The following is an 18,391-nucleotide window of genomic DNA, read 5'->3' as shown; positions in this document are numbered from 1 at the left end:
CATGTAAATTGGCTTTCAGTTAATGTATTCATAAAGTGTAAGTGGTCACTTGTGGGCAATCAAGCAATACACAATACCTAGCCCTTCTCAACAAGAGTTAAGATGGTACCCACTTACTCTGTAAAACTGGGAGCCCAGTGGCTATCTCAGTAATAGCTACTTCTCTCGCACCCACTAAGATCCAGTAAAAAAAGTATCACCTTTTCCATGACTTGGTAGGAAAAGCTGGGTTTCTTATGGGCTGTGGAATACCACCAGCATCCTCCCTCTTCCTTCCTCACCAAGGTTTGGGAAGGCTGGAGATAGTGTTAAACCTTTTGTACATTTGTATCCTTACCTTGTGAGTCCGTGCAGAGCACTTTAGGAACCCACTGGTTTAGAGGAAAAAGAAGTAACTTCTAGCTCTACTCCTGAACCCAGAAATCGAGTCCTTAAGGTTTTTTTTATTAAAACATTTATGCTTAAAGGTTTAAGTGATAGGAAATTTGGGATTTACGAGTTCAATTTTAAATTTTAAAAATTTTATGTATGGTCCAGCTAAGATTAGAATGAATAACTAAGTCACATCGTTTTTATGTGTATATTTGTGAACTCCCACCAGATCTTCTTAAGTCCGTGTCATTTGCAGGCAGTTATTATTTTACTCTGATGCTTCTGCAAAAGAGTTTCTACCAAGATGTTTCGTCTTCAGGGAAATTCATGGAGAGGACTCTGACACTAACTCTAAAAAACAGGGTACTAATAAACTTTCAGGTCATACCATTAAACTGGGTGAAGATTTGCAGAATTCTAAAAAAAAACAGGATTCATAAAACTGCTGACAAAAAGATCAAGATCAACAAAAATTAATAATGGGGGACTGAATAAAGTAGCGAGGATAATTATAATTTTATGACATATTTGGAATTTATTTTTTTATCTTTGTTTTCCAAATATAAGGCTTTTCCCCCCATAAACATAGCAACTTGGTAAATTATGTCCTTTTAGGCAGAACTGATACATTTACTTTGCTTCTGAAATTTAGGAGCTTTTAGTATGATCTACACCTTCATTTCACCTCTTACTTTTAGTGCCTTCCTATTTCACAATTAACGCGAGAGGCAAAACACTCACTATAACAGCTATTGTTTTTCTTTTTTCCTTAATTTCTGCCCAGAAAGATAACTCAACATTGGGTGCCATCTTTAAACCTACTGCACAGGTCAAAATGTGCAATTGGTTGCCTACATGGTCAAGGATGTTCCATGTCTAGCGACGCCAACCCCAGTCAAGTTACCAGATTTGTGAAAATACTTTTTCCTTAAGCAGGTATTGCAATGAATAAATACATGATTAAAAACGTATCGAAAACCTAAGAGAAAATTGCTGGAGCTACCTCCAAAGCAATAAAACCAGGAAAAACCTTCAAATTCCCTTGTGCAAGTTGTATTAGACAATAAGATTGCTCTTGACCACATCCTAGCTAAACAAGGTGAATTTTGCTGTGTTGTTAATACCTCTTGTACTTGGATAAAACTCCTCTGATAAAATAGAGGTGGAACTAGATAAAATCTGGGCACAAGTCAAATGATTAAATACAGTGCCCACTGACATCTCATGGTTCTCTAATATCTTTGACTGATTGCCCTCAGGTATTACGTCCTGGTTCAGATCTATTATTCAAATTGGACTTGACATTTGATTTGTTATTACAGAAATTTTTATTGTTATAAAACTTTGTTTATTTTACATAGCTCAGTGTTATACAGATACCACTCTGATAATTGTTGCTCCATATTTTGAAATGATCACTAAGGCTTGTATGACTTCATACGAGGAACCTCAAGAAAATACAAAAAATGTTTGCCTTTAAATCAGGGGTGTCAAACCCATTTTCATTGGGGCCACATCAGCCTCGTGGTTACCTTCAAAGGGCCAAATGTAATTTCAACTCCTTAGCAGTTAAGAAGTAGTAACATTTACTAAAATTATTTTGGCCCTTTGAAGGCAACCTGGAGGCTGATGTGGCCCCCAGTGAAAATGAGTTTGACACCCCTGCAAAGGCCTCCTCTGTTCTGGTGCTCTCATTGCTCAAACGTGACCTAAGGCATCTGAAAAACCACTTTTGCTTCTAGGTGGAACAGATGTACCAGGAATGAGCCTTCCGGTCGATGAGGGATTAGCAATGGCTTGACATACCAAAAGTGAGCCTTCCTAACAATGGAGAACTAATGATGCTTTTAGTAACTGGCCTGTGTTACTTTCCAGTGAGTGATCAATGATGCATTCAAGGAAAGATATCAAAAGTGGGAAATATAAAACATAACATAAAGGAAGCCACTTTAAAATGGAGTCAGAGTTGCCATCCAGAGGAACAGCATGTCTCTCTCCTCAAACCTTTGGAATGTTAAAACTGGGCAAAATAACCTTTGGACTGAGCCTAAAGCAGCATTCTTTCCAAAAACACAGTCTGTAAAGATAAGAAAGCAGATACTATGACTACTGGACTGCAATTCAAAACATTCCTTAGAATAACAATACTTAGCTTATCCTCAACTATAAAAATTCTTTCCTTCTATTGACTTAATGGTTCCTCTTTCTTTTTTTTCCCCTCTTTCTTTTCTCATAAATATTCCTAGCCTTCACCTCCTAATTGGGACACAATTTGGGGCTTTGCCTGAATCAGTGCTTCCAAAATAGTTATTCTTTTGAATCTCAAATAAATGCTTGTTGCCTTTCACTTTGGCCTTTTTATTTCTAGGTTAATACATTATGTATCATTTCAGTGCAATTCCAAGGACCTACATATATTGTTAAGTGAAGATTTACTGCATTTTTTGTTTACTGTAGGAATATTGCTAATCTTTGTATTTGTGTCAATTTCCATACAGATTTTGAACAATTAACTATTTGAAAATGCTTAAGCTTTGCTGATTAATCTCACTACAAAATCTATTTTTATGGTTCTAATAATGTATAAACTAAAAAGAACAAAAGGGTCTCCCCATAAAAGTAAACAAACAATACAAAATCTTGACTCTTGAACTGACGGTATATTAAAAAATTAACTTTCTCTTCTTGCTGCCTCTTAATCTATTTTCTCATGGCTCAGTAAAATATATTATTTATTTACAAGCATAGTCTCTGATCGCATGATTACTCCATTGTCCAATTTTAGTAAGAAAGTTCTTAAATCTCAATTCTAGGCATGCTTTACAATGCCAAATTTGTCACAGATCTGCGACAGAAGATACTAGATACTACCAGGTACTATCACAGAACTGATAGTTCTTAAATCTCAATTCTAGGCATGTCTTACAATGCCAAATTTGTCACAGATATGCGACAGAAGATACTATCACAGAACTGATACTACCAGGATTCTCACAGATCTGCGTTATAGTTGTCTGTATATTTTGAATTCTACTACACTAATGCTGTTATTTCTCAAGTATTTTTCATTGTCTTCTGATGCACCAATCTAGCTGTCTACTCTCCAATTAAATGCACTCATCACTTAAGAAGCCTGATCTATGCCAAGTATATTTCATCTTGAATATCAAAATACAGGATATAAACTGACTTTGTCAGAGTCCTGCTTCTTAAAAAGAAAAAAAAACCCAGTAAATTGGCTTTTCTAAGGTTTACCACCACTGTCCCTTTTATCGGGTTAAATGCTTAGAATCATCTTTGTACTTCAGTTTTCTCCTTGTTCTTCTTCAATCTCTTTATCTAATCAGTAAGCAACTGACATTTTTAAGTGTTCATTTTTTTTACCATATATTTCCACCTTATTTTAGCTGTAACTTATTTTCTGTATACCTTACTGTAATTTCTTCCTCTTTTTGATTCTAGGCTCTTTCCTCAACGTTGTCAATCCATTTTTTCACACTTCTTCCAAATTAATCTTTCATTAAAAAAACCTTTCATATTCAAAATCCCATTTAAGCTCTTTGGTATTTATTCAAAGGAATTGAAAATATGTCTACACAGAAACCTGCACACAGATGTTTATAGCAGCTTTATTCATAGTTGCTTAAGCTTGGAAGCAACTAAGATGTCCTCAGTACCTGAGCAGATACATAAACTGTGGTGCCCAGATAATGAACTATTATTCAGCGCTAAAACGCAAGAGCTGACAACCCATGGGAAGATATGGAGAACCTTAAATGCATGTACTAAACAAGCAATCTTAATAGGCTATGTACTGTGTGAGTCCAAATAATATGACATTCTAAAAAGGTAAAATTATGAAAACAGTAAAAAAATCAGTGGTTACCAGGAGTTGGGTGGGGGTTATGAATAGACTGAGTAAAGAGGATTTTTAGAGCAGTGAATACATGTCATTATACATTTGTCCAAACCCACAGAATATAGACCACCAAGCATGGACCATAAAGTAAACTGACTTTGAATGATTATGATGTATCGATGTAGCTTCAATTTTAACAGATGTACCATCTGGTGGCAGATGTTGATAAAGGGGGAGACTGAATGTGTGGGGACAGAGGATATATAGAAAATCTCCATACCTTCCTCTCAATTTTGCTGTGCCCCTAAAACTGCTTTAAAATCTTTTAAAATAACAAATACCCATTAAACATTTTTAAATACCCTGTTAAAAAATGTTTAGTAGTTCTTTAAAATCTTAGAGATGAAGGATAAAGTCTTATAGCCTGAAGTTCTCTGCAGTACTCTCCAGTCCTCCACCATGGGCCTCACTTTATTCCTACTCTTGGCTGCCCCCTTCTGTCACCTGTGTCTGCCATGCTCACTCCCAGCTATGTGTGGCCTCATTCACTGAGTACTTTCTATGTGCCAGGTATATGCAATACATGTATTCCTTCTTTTAGCCTTCAAAATTACCATATAAAGTAAGCATTGTCTTCATGACTTCACTGATGAGAATTAGAAAGGTGAAGTAACTTGCCAAAGTCACATAGTTTAGAAAATGGTGTAACCTGGCTCTTGTGGCTCAGTGGATTGAGCACGGAACCAAAGCATTGCTGGTTCGATTCCCAGTCAGGGCACATGCCTGGGTTGTAGGCCAGGTCACTGGTGAGGGAGCCCCCCAAGAGGCAACGACACACTGATGTTTCTCTCCCCCCTTTTCTCCCTCTCTTCAGCTCTCTCTAAAAATAAATAAAATCTTTATTTAAAAAGGGGAGAAATGGTGGAGTCAGGATTCAAGCTCAGATCTTTTGACTTCAGAGGTATGTTCTTAAATATTTTGTGTATCTTCATTTTATGAATAATATCATCCTCTTGAGGCTTCTCAGAGGTAAAAAAAAAAACACTCCTGTGCCAGAAAATGTTTATCACAAAATCATCACCTTAAAAATATGTATTGAGTAAATTTAAAACATTTTCAATCTCAGGGAAGAGCCAAAGGAAAGCTCATATCACGAAAATGTGGCAAAATTAGATGAAATGTAGTGGAAATGGATGTTTTCTGGGGTGGTTGTGGAGGCAGCTTCTCATAACAGGTGAGCCTTGAGGTTAGCCCTAAGGAAGGGCAGGGGTTCCAGAACATGCCAGGAATGGGAAAGAGGATAAGAAAGAACATAAGAGACATGGAGCAGAAATGTTTGGCCAGAGTAAGACCTTGGAGAGGTGAAGTGGGAGATTAGGTTAAATAATAAGCAAGAAGGGAAGAACCTGAGATAGACTTGGAAGCCCTGGCTGGGTATCTCGGTTGGTTGTCCAGGTGCGACACTGTTGCTGGTTGATCTCTGTTCAGAGCACAAAGCAGCAGCCAATGAATGCATCAATAGGTGGAACAACACATTGATCCCCTACCCCCAGAACAATACATTTTAAAAAACTTTTAAAAGCCTTGGATAATTAGAAAGGGAGTTTGAGCTTTGTTTCACAGTCAATCCAAAGTCACATCATTTTTTGGAAAAGGGAGTGTTTATAACCATCACCAAATGTTAGAGTGAGATGAGACCCACATGTTTGCAAGTGATCCTCAGAGATAATTGGTCTCCACCTGTATCCTGCCCCTCCACCCCCACTGACTTGGGAAGAATTTCCTTTTCTATTTTACCTTAAGCAAATCCCAAACACCTGTTAGGCCTGTTTAAGTCCTAACAGATGCTTTCAAAAAAGCATAATTGATCTCTTTATCCTCTGAAAGTTCTACCTTCATTCTACTTGGTAATTTAAATTATTGTATATATTTATTTCCCTCAATAGTTTGTTAGCTCCTAAGAAGTAGGGGCTATGCTTAAGCTGTGTATATTTTTACCCGGTCTAACAAGTGATATTTCCTTTAAAACCAGCAAACTAAGATCCCACTACAAAGTGCCAAATGCATGATCTTACAACAGATGACCCTCTGTTGCAATTGTTTTCCATATATGCCTATGTCCTTGAGGACAGGCATCCCATTTTTAACATTTTAGAGTCAAACACAGTGCTTAACAAATACAGCTTTTATTCAATGAATACATACCTTAAGATCAATTCTCTTCATTTAACAAGGCCTAGCATCAAAATTCTTAACTTAGTTGCATTAAAGAGAGTGGAATAATGCCATTGTAAGTTTCACCCAAATCTTCCTCAAAGTCGAGTTGTGATACCAAGAATAAAAATATTACAATAAATAATTAAGGCAACACAGGACTTAGAGTCAGAAGATTCCCCTCTGGGTGTCAAACTTGGGGCAAATCACTTTATCTGTCAGGTGCACAGTTTCTTCATAGAGTAAGTGAGGCAACGTGGAACTGCCACCATGAATATTGCTAGATTCACTTCTTTCCTTTTCTCAAATAAATGAGGAGGAAAAAAAATAAGCCCCAGTTTTACTTAGAATTTTATATTGGATCAGTGGATACGGAAAACACAAGGGAGGGATGATAGCACGCAAAAGGAAAAGGACAACGAGAGACTAAGCACATTTGACCAAATCCTTTCTTTCATGTCCTCCTTCAATTTCCTTGATCGAGGGTCTCCCTCTCCGCTCACCCGTCCTACGACACCAGTCCAGCGACCTCCCCACCCCATTAGTGCCTGCCGCCCCCAGCCTGTGGCGTTTCGTCTGCCTACTCGGCCCCCAGACCCCACATTTCCCAGGCTCTTTAACCCTCCCTAGCCCAGCTGAGCTTCACCTGCGGAAGGTACAGAAGCCAAAGACTACGCCTTCCCCCGAGCCCAGTCGCCCTCCCGCAGGCCCCGCTCCCCTGCGGGCGCCACCAGGCGCCCCGCCCTGGGCGGGAAGGCCAGTGGGAGGGGAGGGCCTGCCAGGTGAGGCGCGGTCACCCTGGGCCTCTCACTTCCGCCCAGGTGAGGGAGGGCCGACGCTGCGCCCTCACGCCGGTCCGCCGGCTCTGGATCCCACCCTCGTCTCTGCTGCACCAGGTAAAGCGGGGGTCCCGGCTGTGTGGGCGCGCGCTGCGTGTGGGGCCCCTGCGCCTCCAGGCCGGCGGGGGACAGCTCCCCGGAGCCAGCGCCCGGCGCGATCTCCGCCGGTCCTCCGGGAGAAGGTGGCATGGAGACAAGGGCGCCGCCGGGCGCTCGGCTCGGCCTGCGGAGGGTGCGGGGCGCTCCTCCCGCTTCGACCCGGGTGACCCCATCGTGGCCCCCGCCCCTCGGGGTAGGGCTCCCGGGAAGCTGCCCGCCGCGGACCCGCCCTGCGTCGGCTGTGGCCCTGGCGGCCGGCAAATCTCGGCCCACTTCTTTTCCAGGAGTGGTAGGGATCAAATTTTGCTCCCAAGTCAGTGCCTGCTCTTCGCCCCCAGAGCTGGGCGGAGCCTTTGCTCCACGAGTGACGGTGAAAGTGAACAGGTGGTGGCCTGCCTCGGGGGACTGGAGAAGGAGGGTGGGTTCACACCCCAGCTAGGGGGCGACTTGGCCCCGGCCCCATCTGGACGCCTAGTCGTCAAGTAGCCGAGTTCCCAGGCCGGCAATCAGGCCTGGGCTCTGCTAGCTTTCTAGGTGGTGAGGACCCGGCGGAAAGTGCTTTGGCTTCCCGTCTTTGGTGAGATTGCTGGATTCCTGCTGTAGGTCAACCTAAGAAAAGCATTTTCAGATCCTTCCCTGTCCGCTCCAAAGCTCCCTAGCTGTCCGGGCACACCTACCAGGTCGATTAACCTCCCTCTGGAGTGTTCACTTGTCACTTTGTCCTGTCTCCAGGTGGTCACTTTGGATTGAAATTACTTGTTTACTCCTTTGTCTTCCCGATTGAAAGGGTGCGCCTTTAAGGGCCTTATTTCATTAGGGTGCTTCTCAGCCACATTTGGAGTCTGACCATTAATAGGTGTGCAGCCAACAAGTGTTTCTTGTATGAAGAAGGCTTCTGGAGAGTTAGAGGAAAAAAAAATCAGTTAATCGCGAGGATGGTAATAGCACATTCTAGGCTGAGCTATTAGTTGCCAATTCATTTGCACATATTTTTTTAAAAAAGGAAATCAAGGGGAGAGTTGGCTAAAAGCTCAAATAAATTTACTTTGCAGCATCAGAAAAAGGCGAGATCGGGACTGTTAGCTAAAATGAGCCTCCTGTTTCTAGGCCCTAATGGCCTTTATAAAGATTATCAAAAAGTTACAATAATTAGAAATTTAACATCGGAGCTGGAAGGTACTTTATGGGTGGAATTTGTAAACTGAGTTCTGAAGGAGTTTGCCGTTGTAAACTGAGATCCTATAAAGGTCATGTAAGATAAGCTTGACTCCAGAACAACAGCATTGTTCAGAGTTGAAAAGAGATTGCTTTTAGCTCTTGTGTTTAAAGATGTCGTAATCAGTTCAAGTCATACATTAATATAGGTTCTTTGTAGAAATATTGGAGAGAATTTTCAGAAAAGGAACTAAAAGTACACACAAACCCCACCTACCATTGAAAATAACCACTAATAAAACTATGGTATATTGTCTTTCAGTTAGTATTCTTAAAAAACAGTCTGGAATTTTCCCATAGTGAGTTCACTTTTTGAACACTGTGGTGCTGAGACAGGGGTTCAGCATTCAGTAATCCTTGTACTTGTACTTAAAAGCATTTAATAACTATCCTTAAACTAAACAACCAAGCAGTCTGCATTCACTTGCTTTGTTAAAGTTTACCCAAAACACAGTAGGTTGGGGAAGCCAAAATGGTATTTGTTTACTTAGGACTTTGCCCACCTTGGTACTAGAGTAAATTTTTTGAGAAATAGGAATATTCCACCTCAACATTTCAGATTGCTTGACTATTTCTGCCTTTTTTTGTATGTGTTTTGTTTAGATTTGAATGCCTTTTTTTTTAAAAGCTCTGATTTTATCTGGAGCAAATGGAGAGAAATTTAGAGCCTGTCCTTACCCTCTCTTTAGTGATGGGGTAGATCTGTGCTGAAGATTAGAGCCAGCTTGTGTTTTGTTTGTACAGCTGTGCAGCCTGTGGAGTTTAGTAACATAAAATTTGGTCCACTTACCCACTTTTTAAAAACTTACTGAGCCCTGGCTGACGTAGCTCAGTGGATTGAGCACCAGCCTGTGAACCAAATGGTTGCCAGTTCTATTCCCAGTCAGGGCACATGCCTGGGTTGCAAGCCAAGTCCCCGGTAGGGGGCGTGTTAGAGGGAAGCATACATTGATGTTTCTCTTTCTTTCTTCTTCCCTTCCCCTCTCTAAAAATAAATAAATAAAATATTTCAAAAATATTTTTAAAATTTATTGATGAGAGAGAGAGAGAAAGAGAGAGAGAGAGAGAAACATCCAACTATTGGATGTTTCTGCCCATCCATGCATTTATTGGTTGATTCTTGTGTGTGCCCTGACCAGATGGGACCTGCAACCCTGGTGCACTGGGACCAAGCTCCAACCACCTGAACGACCTGACCAAGGCTTGTTGGTCTTTCCAGTGAGGGACTGGCTACACAATCAAAGATCCATGTGTGTGAAAATTGCCCAGAACTCTGTTGTTGTTGCTGTCAGTCATTGGAGAAAACTGCCACCAACAGGAACAAAAAACGGTACATAAAACAGTGTAACTTTGTTCATACAAAGTAGACAAGTTCCAGGTGGAATATTGATATGCATTGATTAACTTTGAATAGTTCAATGAGAAAATTAGTATTGAGCCAACAGAACTCGTCTGAAGAACTGACTCGATTTTCAGTTCTGATTCTGAGTTTAACACGGTATCTTTTTGATTCAATTTCTTTTTTAAAAATATTTTATTTATTTATCTTTAGAGGGGAAGGGAAAGAGAGAGGGAGAGAAATATCAATGTATGGTTGCCTCTGCCAAGGACACACAATGTATTGTGTGATCCCTGCCGGGAACTGGCCTGCAACCCAGGCATGTGCCCTCACTGGGAATCGAACCGCCATCCTCTGGTTCGCAGGCCCGAGCTCAATCCACTGAGCCACACCAGCCAGGGCTGATTCAATTTAAAGTTGTCCTGAATGCCCATCATTAAGTGGACTTAAACGTTGCCTATGGCTTAAGCAGTTCCAAATAGGCAATTCCAAAATATCAGAATCATTCTGGAATTTATATATGTTTCTGAAAGTCTAGGAATACAGTATAGTGTTTTGGCAGCAGCCAAATAGGTACTTTTTTTTTTTTAATTCAAGGGGTTTAGAAAAGGCCTTATCTTTTGGAAGAAACACAAGTCTAGGGCATCTGTCTTGAATCTGCACTAGCTCAGCCCCAGTTGTGTGCATTGTAGTTAAAGTGAAGCATCACCATTGTTCTTTGTCTGGGAGAGTTTGTTTTCCATTTAACGTTAGGCTTTGAGGGCAGTGGCATGATGATTATTAGACATAACTGAATTTTTCACTTCAGAGGAAGAAAGTTGTTCATGAACTTCAATTTTTGAATAACTTCTGAAATAATGACTTCATTTACATTTAATAGCTTTTAGTTTGTTCAAAATCTCTGCTTCCCTTGAGCTCTGGGGAATTCCCATTGCAGAGTTACGTGCAGTCCAATTGGATTGGCTCAATTCACACCCGCAGTCAGAGGCCGAATACCTGTGCCTTCTCAGACAGAGAGCCGGTGATCTGTTTCTCCCAAATTTTCAAGATAAAAGCACAAGATGTTTTGTTCAGTTCGAGAGAAAAGTATAAAAAATCTTGAGGCATTACATTCTTGTCTGCCTTTGGGAGTCTGAACAGCATTTGCAGTCTTAACTCGCTTAAATTCTTGAACTGAGGAAGTTAATAAATCTTTTCAATGGTTTCCTCCATTAGAAATTTAAATCAAATTAAATTGTATCTAGGTATCAGCTTTTCCCTCCAATATTCCATTAATTGGTGATGGCTAAGGGCCTGGACATTTTTTTAAAGCCACAATATTATAATAATTTCCTTCAGTCCAAGCCTGCAGTGAACCAGACATGAAAAATTCATGGTACAAACTCTCTTGATCAATGATTGAGTAGAAGCTGCTGAACATAATAAACCACTTGCTCTCCAGAGGCTGTCCAACTATGAGGACAGCGGCACACTGTGGCATTTTGATGTTTAGATTATGACCTGTTGTAGGTAGCCTCTCTATGACAAGTTAGACTCAGCTTTGCCATGTTTAAACAAACTTAAAATTCCTTGCTGTAAGCACTGTTGGTCTCTTAGCCCAGCACATAGGTCAAAGTTGTTTGGCTGAAGATTTCCTATGACCTTAACAGAATGAGACAGAGATTCCATTCAGCCTGCGTGCTGCCTGCTGGATGTTCAGCTGTAGAGTTAATATTTCTTCCTTCTGTCCTGACATACTCTTGAGGTTTTCGCCCCCTTCCTTAGATTTAACACCACAGAGTTGTAGTAATTTTTCGGGCCTGCTTTGTGGACATAGGTTAGCCTCTATTAACTATGAGTCAGAGGATTGGAAGGCCAAGTAGTTTCTACCTTTACCTTTACTGAGGGTTACTCTACTATTATGGTTTCTAAACTTTACAGGATGATCCATGAGAAGAGTAGGAAGGTGACAATAAAACCTTTCTTTTTAGGTTTTACCTCACTCTTAGGATGTTTCTATTTTATATGTTTAAACCACATGACATATAAATGTAGTATATGTTTATAATTATAAAAAAATAAGACGAGTGGTCAATATATTTTTACTGTGTGTTTGAAATGTGTGTTTAAAAGTTTGAATGTCTATGCCTAGCTCCTGTACCAGCCTCCCATATATAACTTCTGAATAATTAGTAAGGTTTGGTGCCCTGACTGGTGTGGCTCAGTGAATTGAGTGCTGGCCTGCAAACCAAAGGGTCACTGGTTCGATTCCTAGTCAGGGCATGTGCCTGGGTTGCAGGCCAGGTCCCCAGTAGGGGGTGCTTGAGAGGCAACCACACATTGATGCTTCTCTCTCTCTTTTTCTCCTTCCCTTCCCTTCTATCTAAAAATAAATAAATAAAATCTTTTTTAAAAGTTTGAAGACCACTAATCTATCTGTTACCATAATTACCTTTTTAAATAGAGATCTGGACTCGATACTTCCCTACTTAAAAGCCTTTAATCACTTCCTGTTGCTTACAGGATAAAGACCAGTCTACTTAGCATTATTTATATGGCCCCTCTCAAAGTAGTCTTGTTTAAACCAGTGCTTCTCAAACTGTCAGTGGTGAAAGATCAGGGTTTTCCCACCCAGTCTTTCAGAGACTGATATTTTTGTAAAGTAAGTTATTAGAAAAATGAACTGTTACAAAAATAAAGTGAAATAAAAGAAATACAAGATAAGTTGAGGGTTTTTTTAATTACTAAATTTAATAGATGTAAATTAGCCTGCTACATTACATGGTTTCTAAGTGCTTATTCCCAGTTTTGGTACTAACCTGTTTGTGGCCAGGCATCAATTTGCAGTATCACTGGTGTAAACTATTTTGTTGCCCTCTCTGCTGCTTTTAGAGACCACATACCAGGTCACTTAGAGCTAGTTACCAGGGAAAGTCACGCACTTTCACACCTGTATGCAGTAGTTTTCACACTGTGGTCTCTAGGCTGGCAGCATGAGGATCACATGGAAACTCGGTGAGAAATGCAAATTCTCCAGCCTCACCTCAGACCCACAGAGTCGGAAACACTGACTGGGGGTGAGCCCCACAGTGTGTGCTTTAACAAGCCCTCCAGGTGAGTCTGATGTGTACTAAAATTTCAGAACCACTGGCTTGGAGAAGTCCTGTACAGCATTCAAACTGGGACACTTTGAGAGTGAAATGGGGCACTGTTAATAATGATGTTGGGTAATCTGAGACAACCTTAGGCAAAGGAGGACAAATGATCTCTATTTTATACCCCACTCTTTTTCTTTTAAGAGGTTTCTAATGTATTCTCATTTCAGCATTCCCAAACTTCCAAGGCAGGGTTAGTCACTCTCCCTTAATGATTTCTCTTAGCACTCGGTGCATATGAAGTCTGTCAGGGAGGTATCTAGCCATGTAATATGGAAAATAGAGACTTTTATTGAAGAATATCCAAGATACAAGACTATTGCACAGAGGACAGTGACACCTCTGTCCCCTTAAAGTAGGCACCTTGGGACTTCACACGGTTCTCCCAATCACCATCAGCTCCCTCATCACATTTCCCTGAATCTCATCAATGGTCTGAAATTTCTCCCCTTTCAAAGGTGATTTTAGTTTTGGGAGAAGCCAGAAATTGCAGGGTGCCAAATCTAGGCTATATGGTGGCTGAGTCACCTGGGTGATTTGATGTTTTACCAAAAACCTCTGCATTAGACATGACACACGAACAGGTGCATTTTCATGATGAAGCTGCCAACCACCAGTTGCCCATAGCTGCAGCCTTCTGAATCATCCAGGTAGTTTCTGTGGAGTAATGTTCAAGCTTAATGCAAAATTTGATGCAGATTTGTTGCTCTACTCCGTCATTTTGAATGCAACAGCCACACAGTACACATGCTCATTCAACGGCATCTACTGCCCCCACTGACTAGTACAGTGAAATCATCATTGTTCACAGATGCACATTCCAGTCCATGGTCCTTGGCTGCCAGTTTACATCAGTGTAACACAAACTGTTCTCATCATATTAACAATGGCCTTTTTCTGAACAGACCTCGTACATACCTCTGCTATTGTAGGTATATGTCTTATAATTATTCTATTGTGTTGTCATTATCTTGCTATGATCTGTCTTACTCTTTCATTAGGCCACTTAGCCATTATGCTTTTGTCCCTTTTATTTTTTGAGCTATGAAATTAATATATGCTTTTAAAATGAAGTTCAAACACCACTGAGGTCTGTAAAGTAAAAGTGCCGTTTTAATCTTCTCATCCGCACTTCAACTTTCTAGAAGTAATCAATCTATTATTAAATTGACTACATTTGTAAGTCTAAAAACCTACACACACAAATATGTATTTTTCATGAAAAGGGGAAAATAATGCATATATCTTAAAACTTGCTATTTTCCCTATTCAGTTGTGTGTATTAATGTCATTTGCTAATACAAAGGGCTGAATCGTCAAAGTATACTCGTGTGAATGAGAGACCTTAATGAGCACCAAACCTTACTCATGATTCAGAGGTTATAGATGGGAGGCTGACACAGGAGCCAGGCACAGAGCACAGACATTCCTTCTAGAAAAGTCCCTAGCCAGTAGGTACAGTGTCCAAAGAATGTCACTGTCTTCCACAGTAGGCCATATCAACATACAACTGTCAAACCTAAGAAAGTAAGAAACGTTTAAAACACTTGTAGAGAATTTTTAAGAGTTTATTTGAGCCAAACTGACAACAATTGCTGGGAAGCAAAATCTCAATGGAGAAAATGCTCCAGAGAATGGGCAGTTTTGCTCCGTATAGTATACATTAGGATCAGAGGAGGAGGTGTAAGGGGTTACACGAAGTCCATTCATGTTTGGGGAGGTGGGAGAAAGCAAAGTGGGGAGATCTCTGTGATAGGATAACAAGTAAAACTAATAGACACCATACTTCTTTTACATTTGTGGGTGTAGGATAGTTAGCAGTCAGCAATTAACATGGTAACAATAACAATGAGGGTTTTTGTGGTCTCTGCTATGGTGCAGTTAAGGGTCCAGATAAAAGGAAATTACCCTGGCATTGCAAAAGGAAAATAGCCTCCGTTAAGGCAAAGATTGACCTTTGTCAGGGGAGACGCCAGCCTAGGACATGACTGACAGTTTTCATTGCAGACCATCCTGTGTGGTTACTTTTGGTCTCTGGACTTCTGAGGCCCACCATGCAGGTCTCCTCTGAGCTTGTCAGACTCAGTATGTGTCCCTTTTTCATCCACAATACCTAGTTACATACAGAATAATACGAAGTCATTTAGAAATGTATTTCTGACAAACTCTTACTATAATTTTTAATTTGTTTACAAGAGTAAAATTCAACTGTAGGATACTTTTGGGGGGCATGGGGGATGGGGGAGAGCTTCTTACCAGACAAGTTATGATCAGTAGCGAAACATTTTCCATTTGGGGAACCCCAAGTTTTATACTCCATTAGTTATACAAACAGAAAATGTCTGTGTGATTATCTCTCATTTTACAGCCAGGCATGCCTTAAAAGTCCGTACATTCTCAAAGTGTTTACAAAAAGCAATTAAGACACCCCAGGTACTTCCTACCATTTGTAAAACGAGGGAACCTTTTATTTATTAAAATAAATATTATTTATTAAAAACCTTTAGCATGTTTTCTTGGAGGTCTGGTATCTAGCTGGGAATCCTTAGCTGAAGCAGCGAGCCACGGTCTTTCTGTTAACCCCTTCAGTCCGGTTCCCGTTTCAATATATTTGACCTACTTTATTATTCAAATGACGATTGCTATTGATATTTTCACTTTTCTAGGAGTTTTGTTTTTAAAAACAATGCAGTAAATATCTTAGTACACACATCTGTGTGCCCCTTTTGCAAGTATTTCTATAGGAGAGACATTCAGAAGAAGATATTCTGGGTAAAAATATATAAATTTAGTATATTGGTAGGTATTGTGTCGTGCTCCTAAAGAGTTGTGTAAATTTCTATTCCCACCTGTTTTTCCATGACATTTAGAGCACAGACTATCATTAGTTTTTTAAAAACCCCAATCTTGGCAGTATAAAAATAGCATCTCATAGTTTCAGCTCAACTCTTTGACATAGAGAGGTTGATATATCAATGACCACAAAGCTGCTCCTGTCAATCCTTTTGGGTTGTATGCTGCTATAGAAAAGGACAAGGCCATTGTCACTGGCCTTCTCTTATTCAGTTACCTGTCAATGGGCAGCTGTAAGGCTCGCATGATTGAGATGCTGAGCACATTAGGAGTGTTTTCTGTGATGCTCTATTCAGAAGTTCTTTTGGTAGTTCTCATTGAATCCAGTGAACATTTATTTAGATGGAATACACAGGCCTTGTATCAATGCCACTGGTGTCCTTTCCTGGTTTTTAATATGCTTTCTTTCTTAATGACCTTGAATTAGAAGGTAAAGATCTCATTTGGCAAAGGGTATTGATATAAGAAAGTTTTGACTGTATCATACTAATTTTTTTTGGTGGCTCGTTACAATAGTGTACAACTAGTAGAAATGACCACTTTCAATGTGCCATTTTGGTCATAGCAAAGGGTTTGCTAGCTTTTTGAGTTTCAATTATATTACATTTTAGGCTAGCTTGCACTAATCACTGGATTTAAAAAGCATCGTTCATAGAAAATGCCATATGGAGTGGTTACCTTTTAGAGACTCAGATGCTAGGAAGAGTCTGGGATCATTTGTACATCTTGAAAAAAAATTGTTTTTTTCAAATCTCTAAAATCTTCTCGATGTCTTAATTTGGGTGTTCTTTTCCAACCCTGGATCCTTTTTTAAAAAAATCAACTTTCTTAAAGTATTATTTACATAAAATAAAATGTATCGATTTACAATATGTAGTTCAATAATTTTTGGAAAACATATACATCTATGTAACCAGTACCCCATTAAAAACATAGAACATTTCCATCACCCCAAAAACTTTCCTCAAATTCTTTCCCAGTCAACTCCTTTCCATCTGCCCAGGCAAATTAATCCATAATTATAGGCTGAACTTCATCTGAATGATATTATGCCGTTTATATTCTATTTGTCTGGTTTCTATCCCTCAACGTACTATTTTTGAGAAACACCCATGTTATATGTATCAACATTTTTGTCCTTTTCGCTTTTGAGTATTGTTTACATACCATAATTTGTTTATCCACTCATCTGTTATTAGACATTTGGGGTTTTTTAGTTTGGGGCTTTTACAAATAAAAATGCTGAGAACATTCATATACAGATTTTTTGTGGGCATATATTTTTATTTCTCTTGAGTAACTATTTAGGAGTGGAAGTGCTGGGTCTTATGTTGATGTATATTTAACTTCATGAGAAATGGCCAAACAAAAGTGTGCCATTTTACTTTCCTGCTAGCAAAGTTCCAGTTCCTTCAACTTTGTCACCACTTACTGTTGTCTCTTGTTTTGCTTTCTACTTAATCATCATAGTAATGTATCGCGGCACCTCATCGTGGTTTTCATTTGAATTTCCTGAGTGAAATCTTTCAGTCAAGAGTGTTCTTAAGGTTTTAACTTTTACAGAGGACTATAGACATGTATACACTAATGGAAAATCATCTGTTGTATTTAAATTTTTTCCTTAGGTTTCTTTAAAGTTATTGAAGACAATAATTCAAAATGCCTGAAAATCCTGCTACAGGTATACTACATATATATTTTTACCACTAAATTAATGATTCAAAGTCAGAATATAGGATGGGATTTAACTTGTACTTTGATTATCTTTCTTCAAATAAGATAAACTGCAGGTCCTGCAAGTTCTTGATCGGCTGAGGATGAAATTGCAGGAGAAGGGTGACACATCGCAGAATGAGAAGCTATCTACGTTTTATGAGACACTGAAGAGTCCTCTCTTCAACCAGATACTCACACTCCAGCAGTCCATCAAGCAACTCAAGGTGCAAGTAAGTTACCCATCATGGTTTTATATGTTCATATATTCAGTCCATCAAAAAAAGATAGAAGGAGATAAAGACAGAGAAAACATGTTTCTAAATACTCTTAATTCAGCAAAGAGATTGAATGAGGACTTGTAACCTGTGGATATGGTATGCATGAATAATTTTAAAATGTTGGTAATCACGTGTTTGACTCAGAAATATAGTATTTATACATTTTTAAATAAGTAAACATCAGGTGCTTTGAGAATTCATAACTATTTATTCAAAATTATAAAGTGGTATTTGGTTTAAACATATTCTTGATATTAATTTTTATTCTTTTTAATTATATTTTGTTCTTCATAATTATATTTTTATTAAGACTATTTTTACTTCATTTCATGCTCATGTCCTATTTGTCAGCTATTAATAGATCATAGAGACATGGGGTTTATTTTTGGGATCTCTATTCTGTTCCATTGATCTATGTGTCTGTTCTTATGCTAGTGCCAGACTGTTTTGATTACAGTGGCCATGCAGTATAG

General features: G+C 39.4%; 1 protein-coding gene across 5 annotated transcripts in view; it reads left to right on the top strand.

Moving 5' to 3' along the window:
• The first annotated feature begins 7,225 nt into the window (after positions 1 to 7,225).
• The window catches only part of PATJ (PATJ crumbs cell polarity complex component), a 330,197-nt gene continuing 319,031 nt past the window's right edge, over positions 7,226 to 18,391 (top strand). For 3 of the 5 annotated variants that reach the window (XM_037043696.1, XM_037043706.1, XM_037043682.1), the window contains exons 1-3: positions 7,226 to 7,341; positions 17,550 to 17,605; positions 17,704 to 17,866. In XM_037043696.1, the coding sequence (XP_036899591.1) occupies positions 17,584 to 17,605; positions 17,704 to 17,866 (185 nt within the window). In that variant the 5' untranslated portion in view covers positions 7,226 to 7,341; positions 17,550 to 17,583. Of the gene's footprint in view, positions 7,342 to 17,549; positions 17,606 to 17,703; positions 17,871 to 18,391 lie in introns of all 5 variants that reach the window. The other 2 variants (XM_037043715.1, XM_037043689.1) reach the window with 1 other exon arrangement.

The sequence above is a fragment of the Sturnira hondurensis genome, unplaced genomic scaffold, assembly GCF_014824575.4.
Source record: "Sturnira hondurensis isolate 20B ecotype Veracruz unplaced genomic scaffold, ASM1482457v3 Scaffold0000648, whole genome shotgun sequence".
Classification (NCBI taxonomy): domain Eukaryota; kingdom Metazoa; phylum Chordata; class Mammalia; order Chiroptera; family Phyllostomidae; genus Sturnira; species Sturnira hondurensis.
The sequence above is the reverse complement of the archived record's forward strand: the minus strand, read 5'-3'. Positions and strand labels throughout refer to the sequence as shown.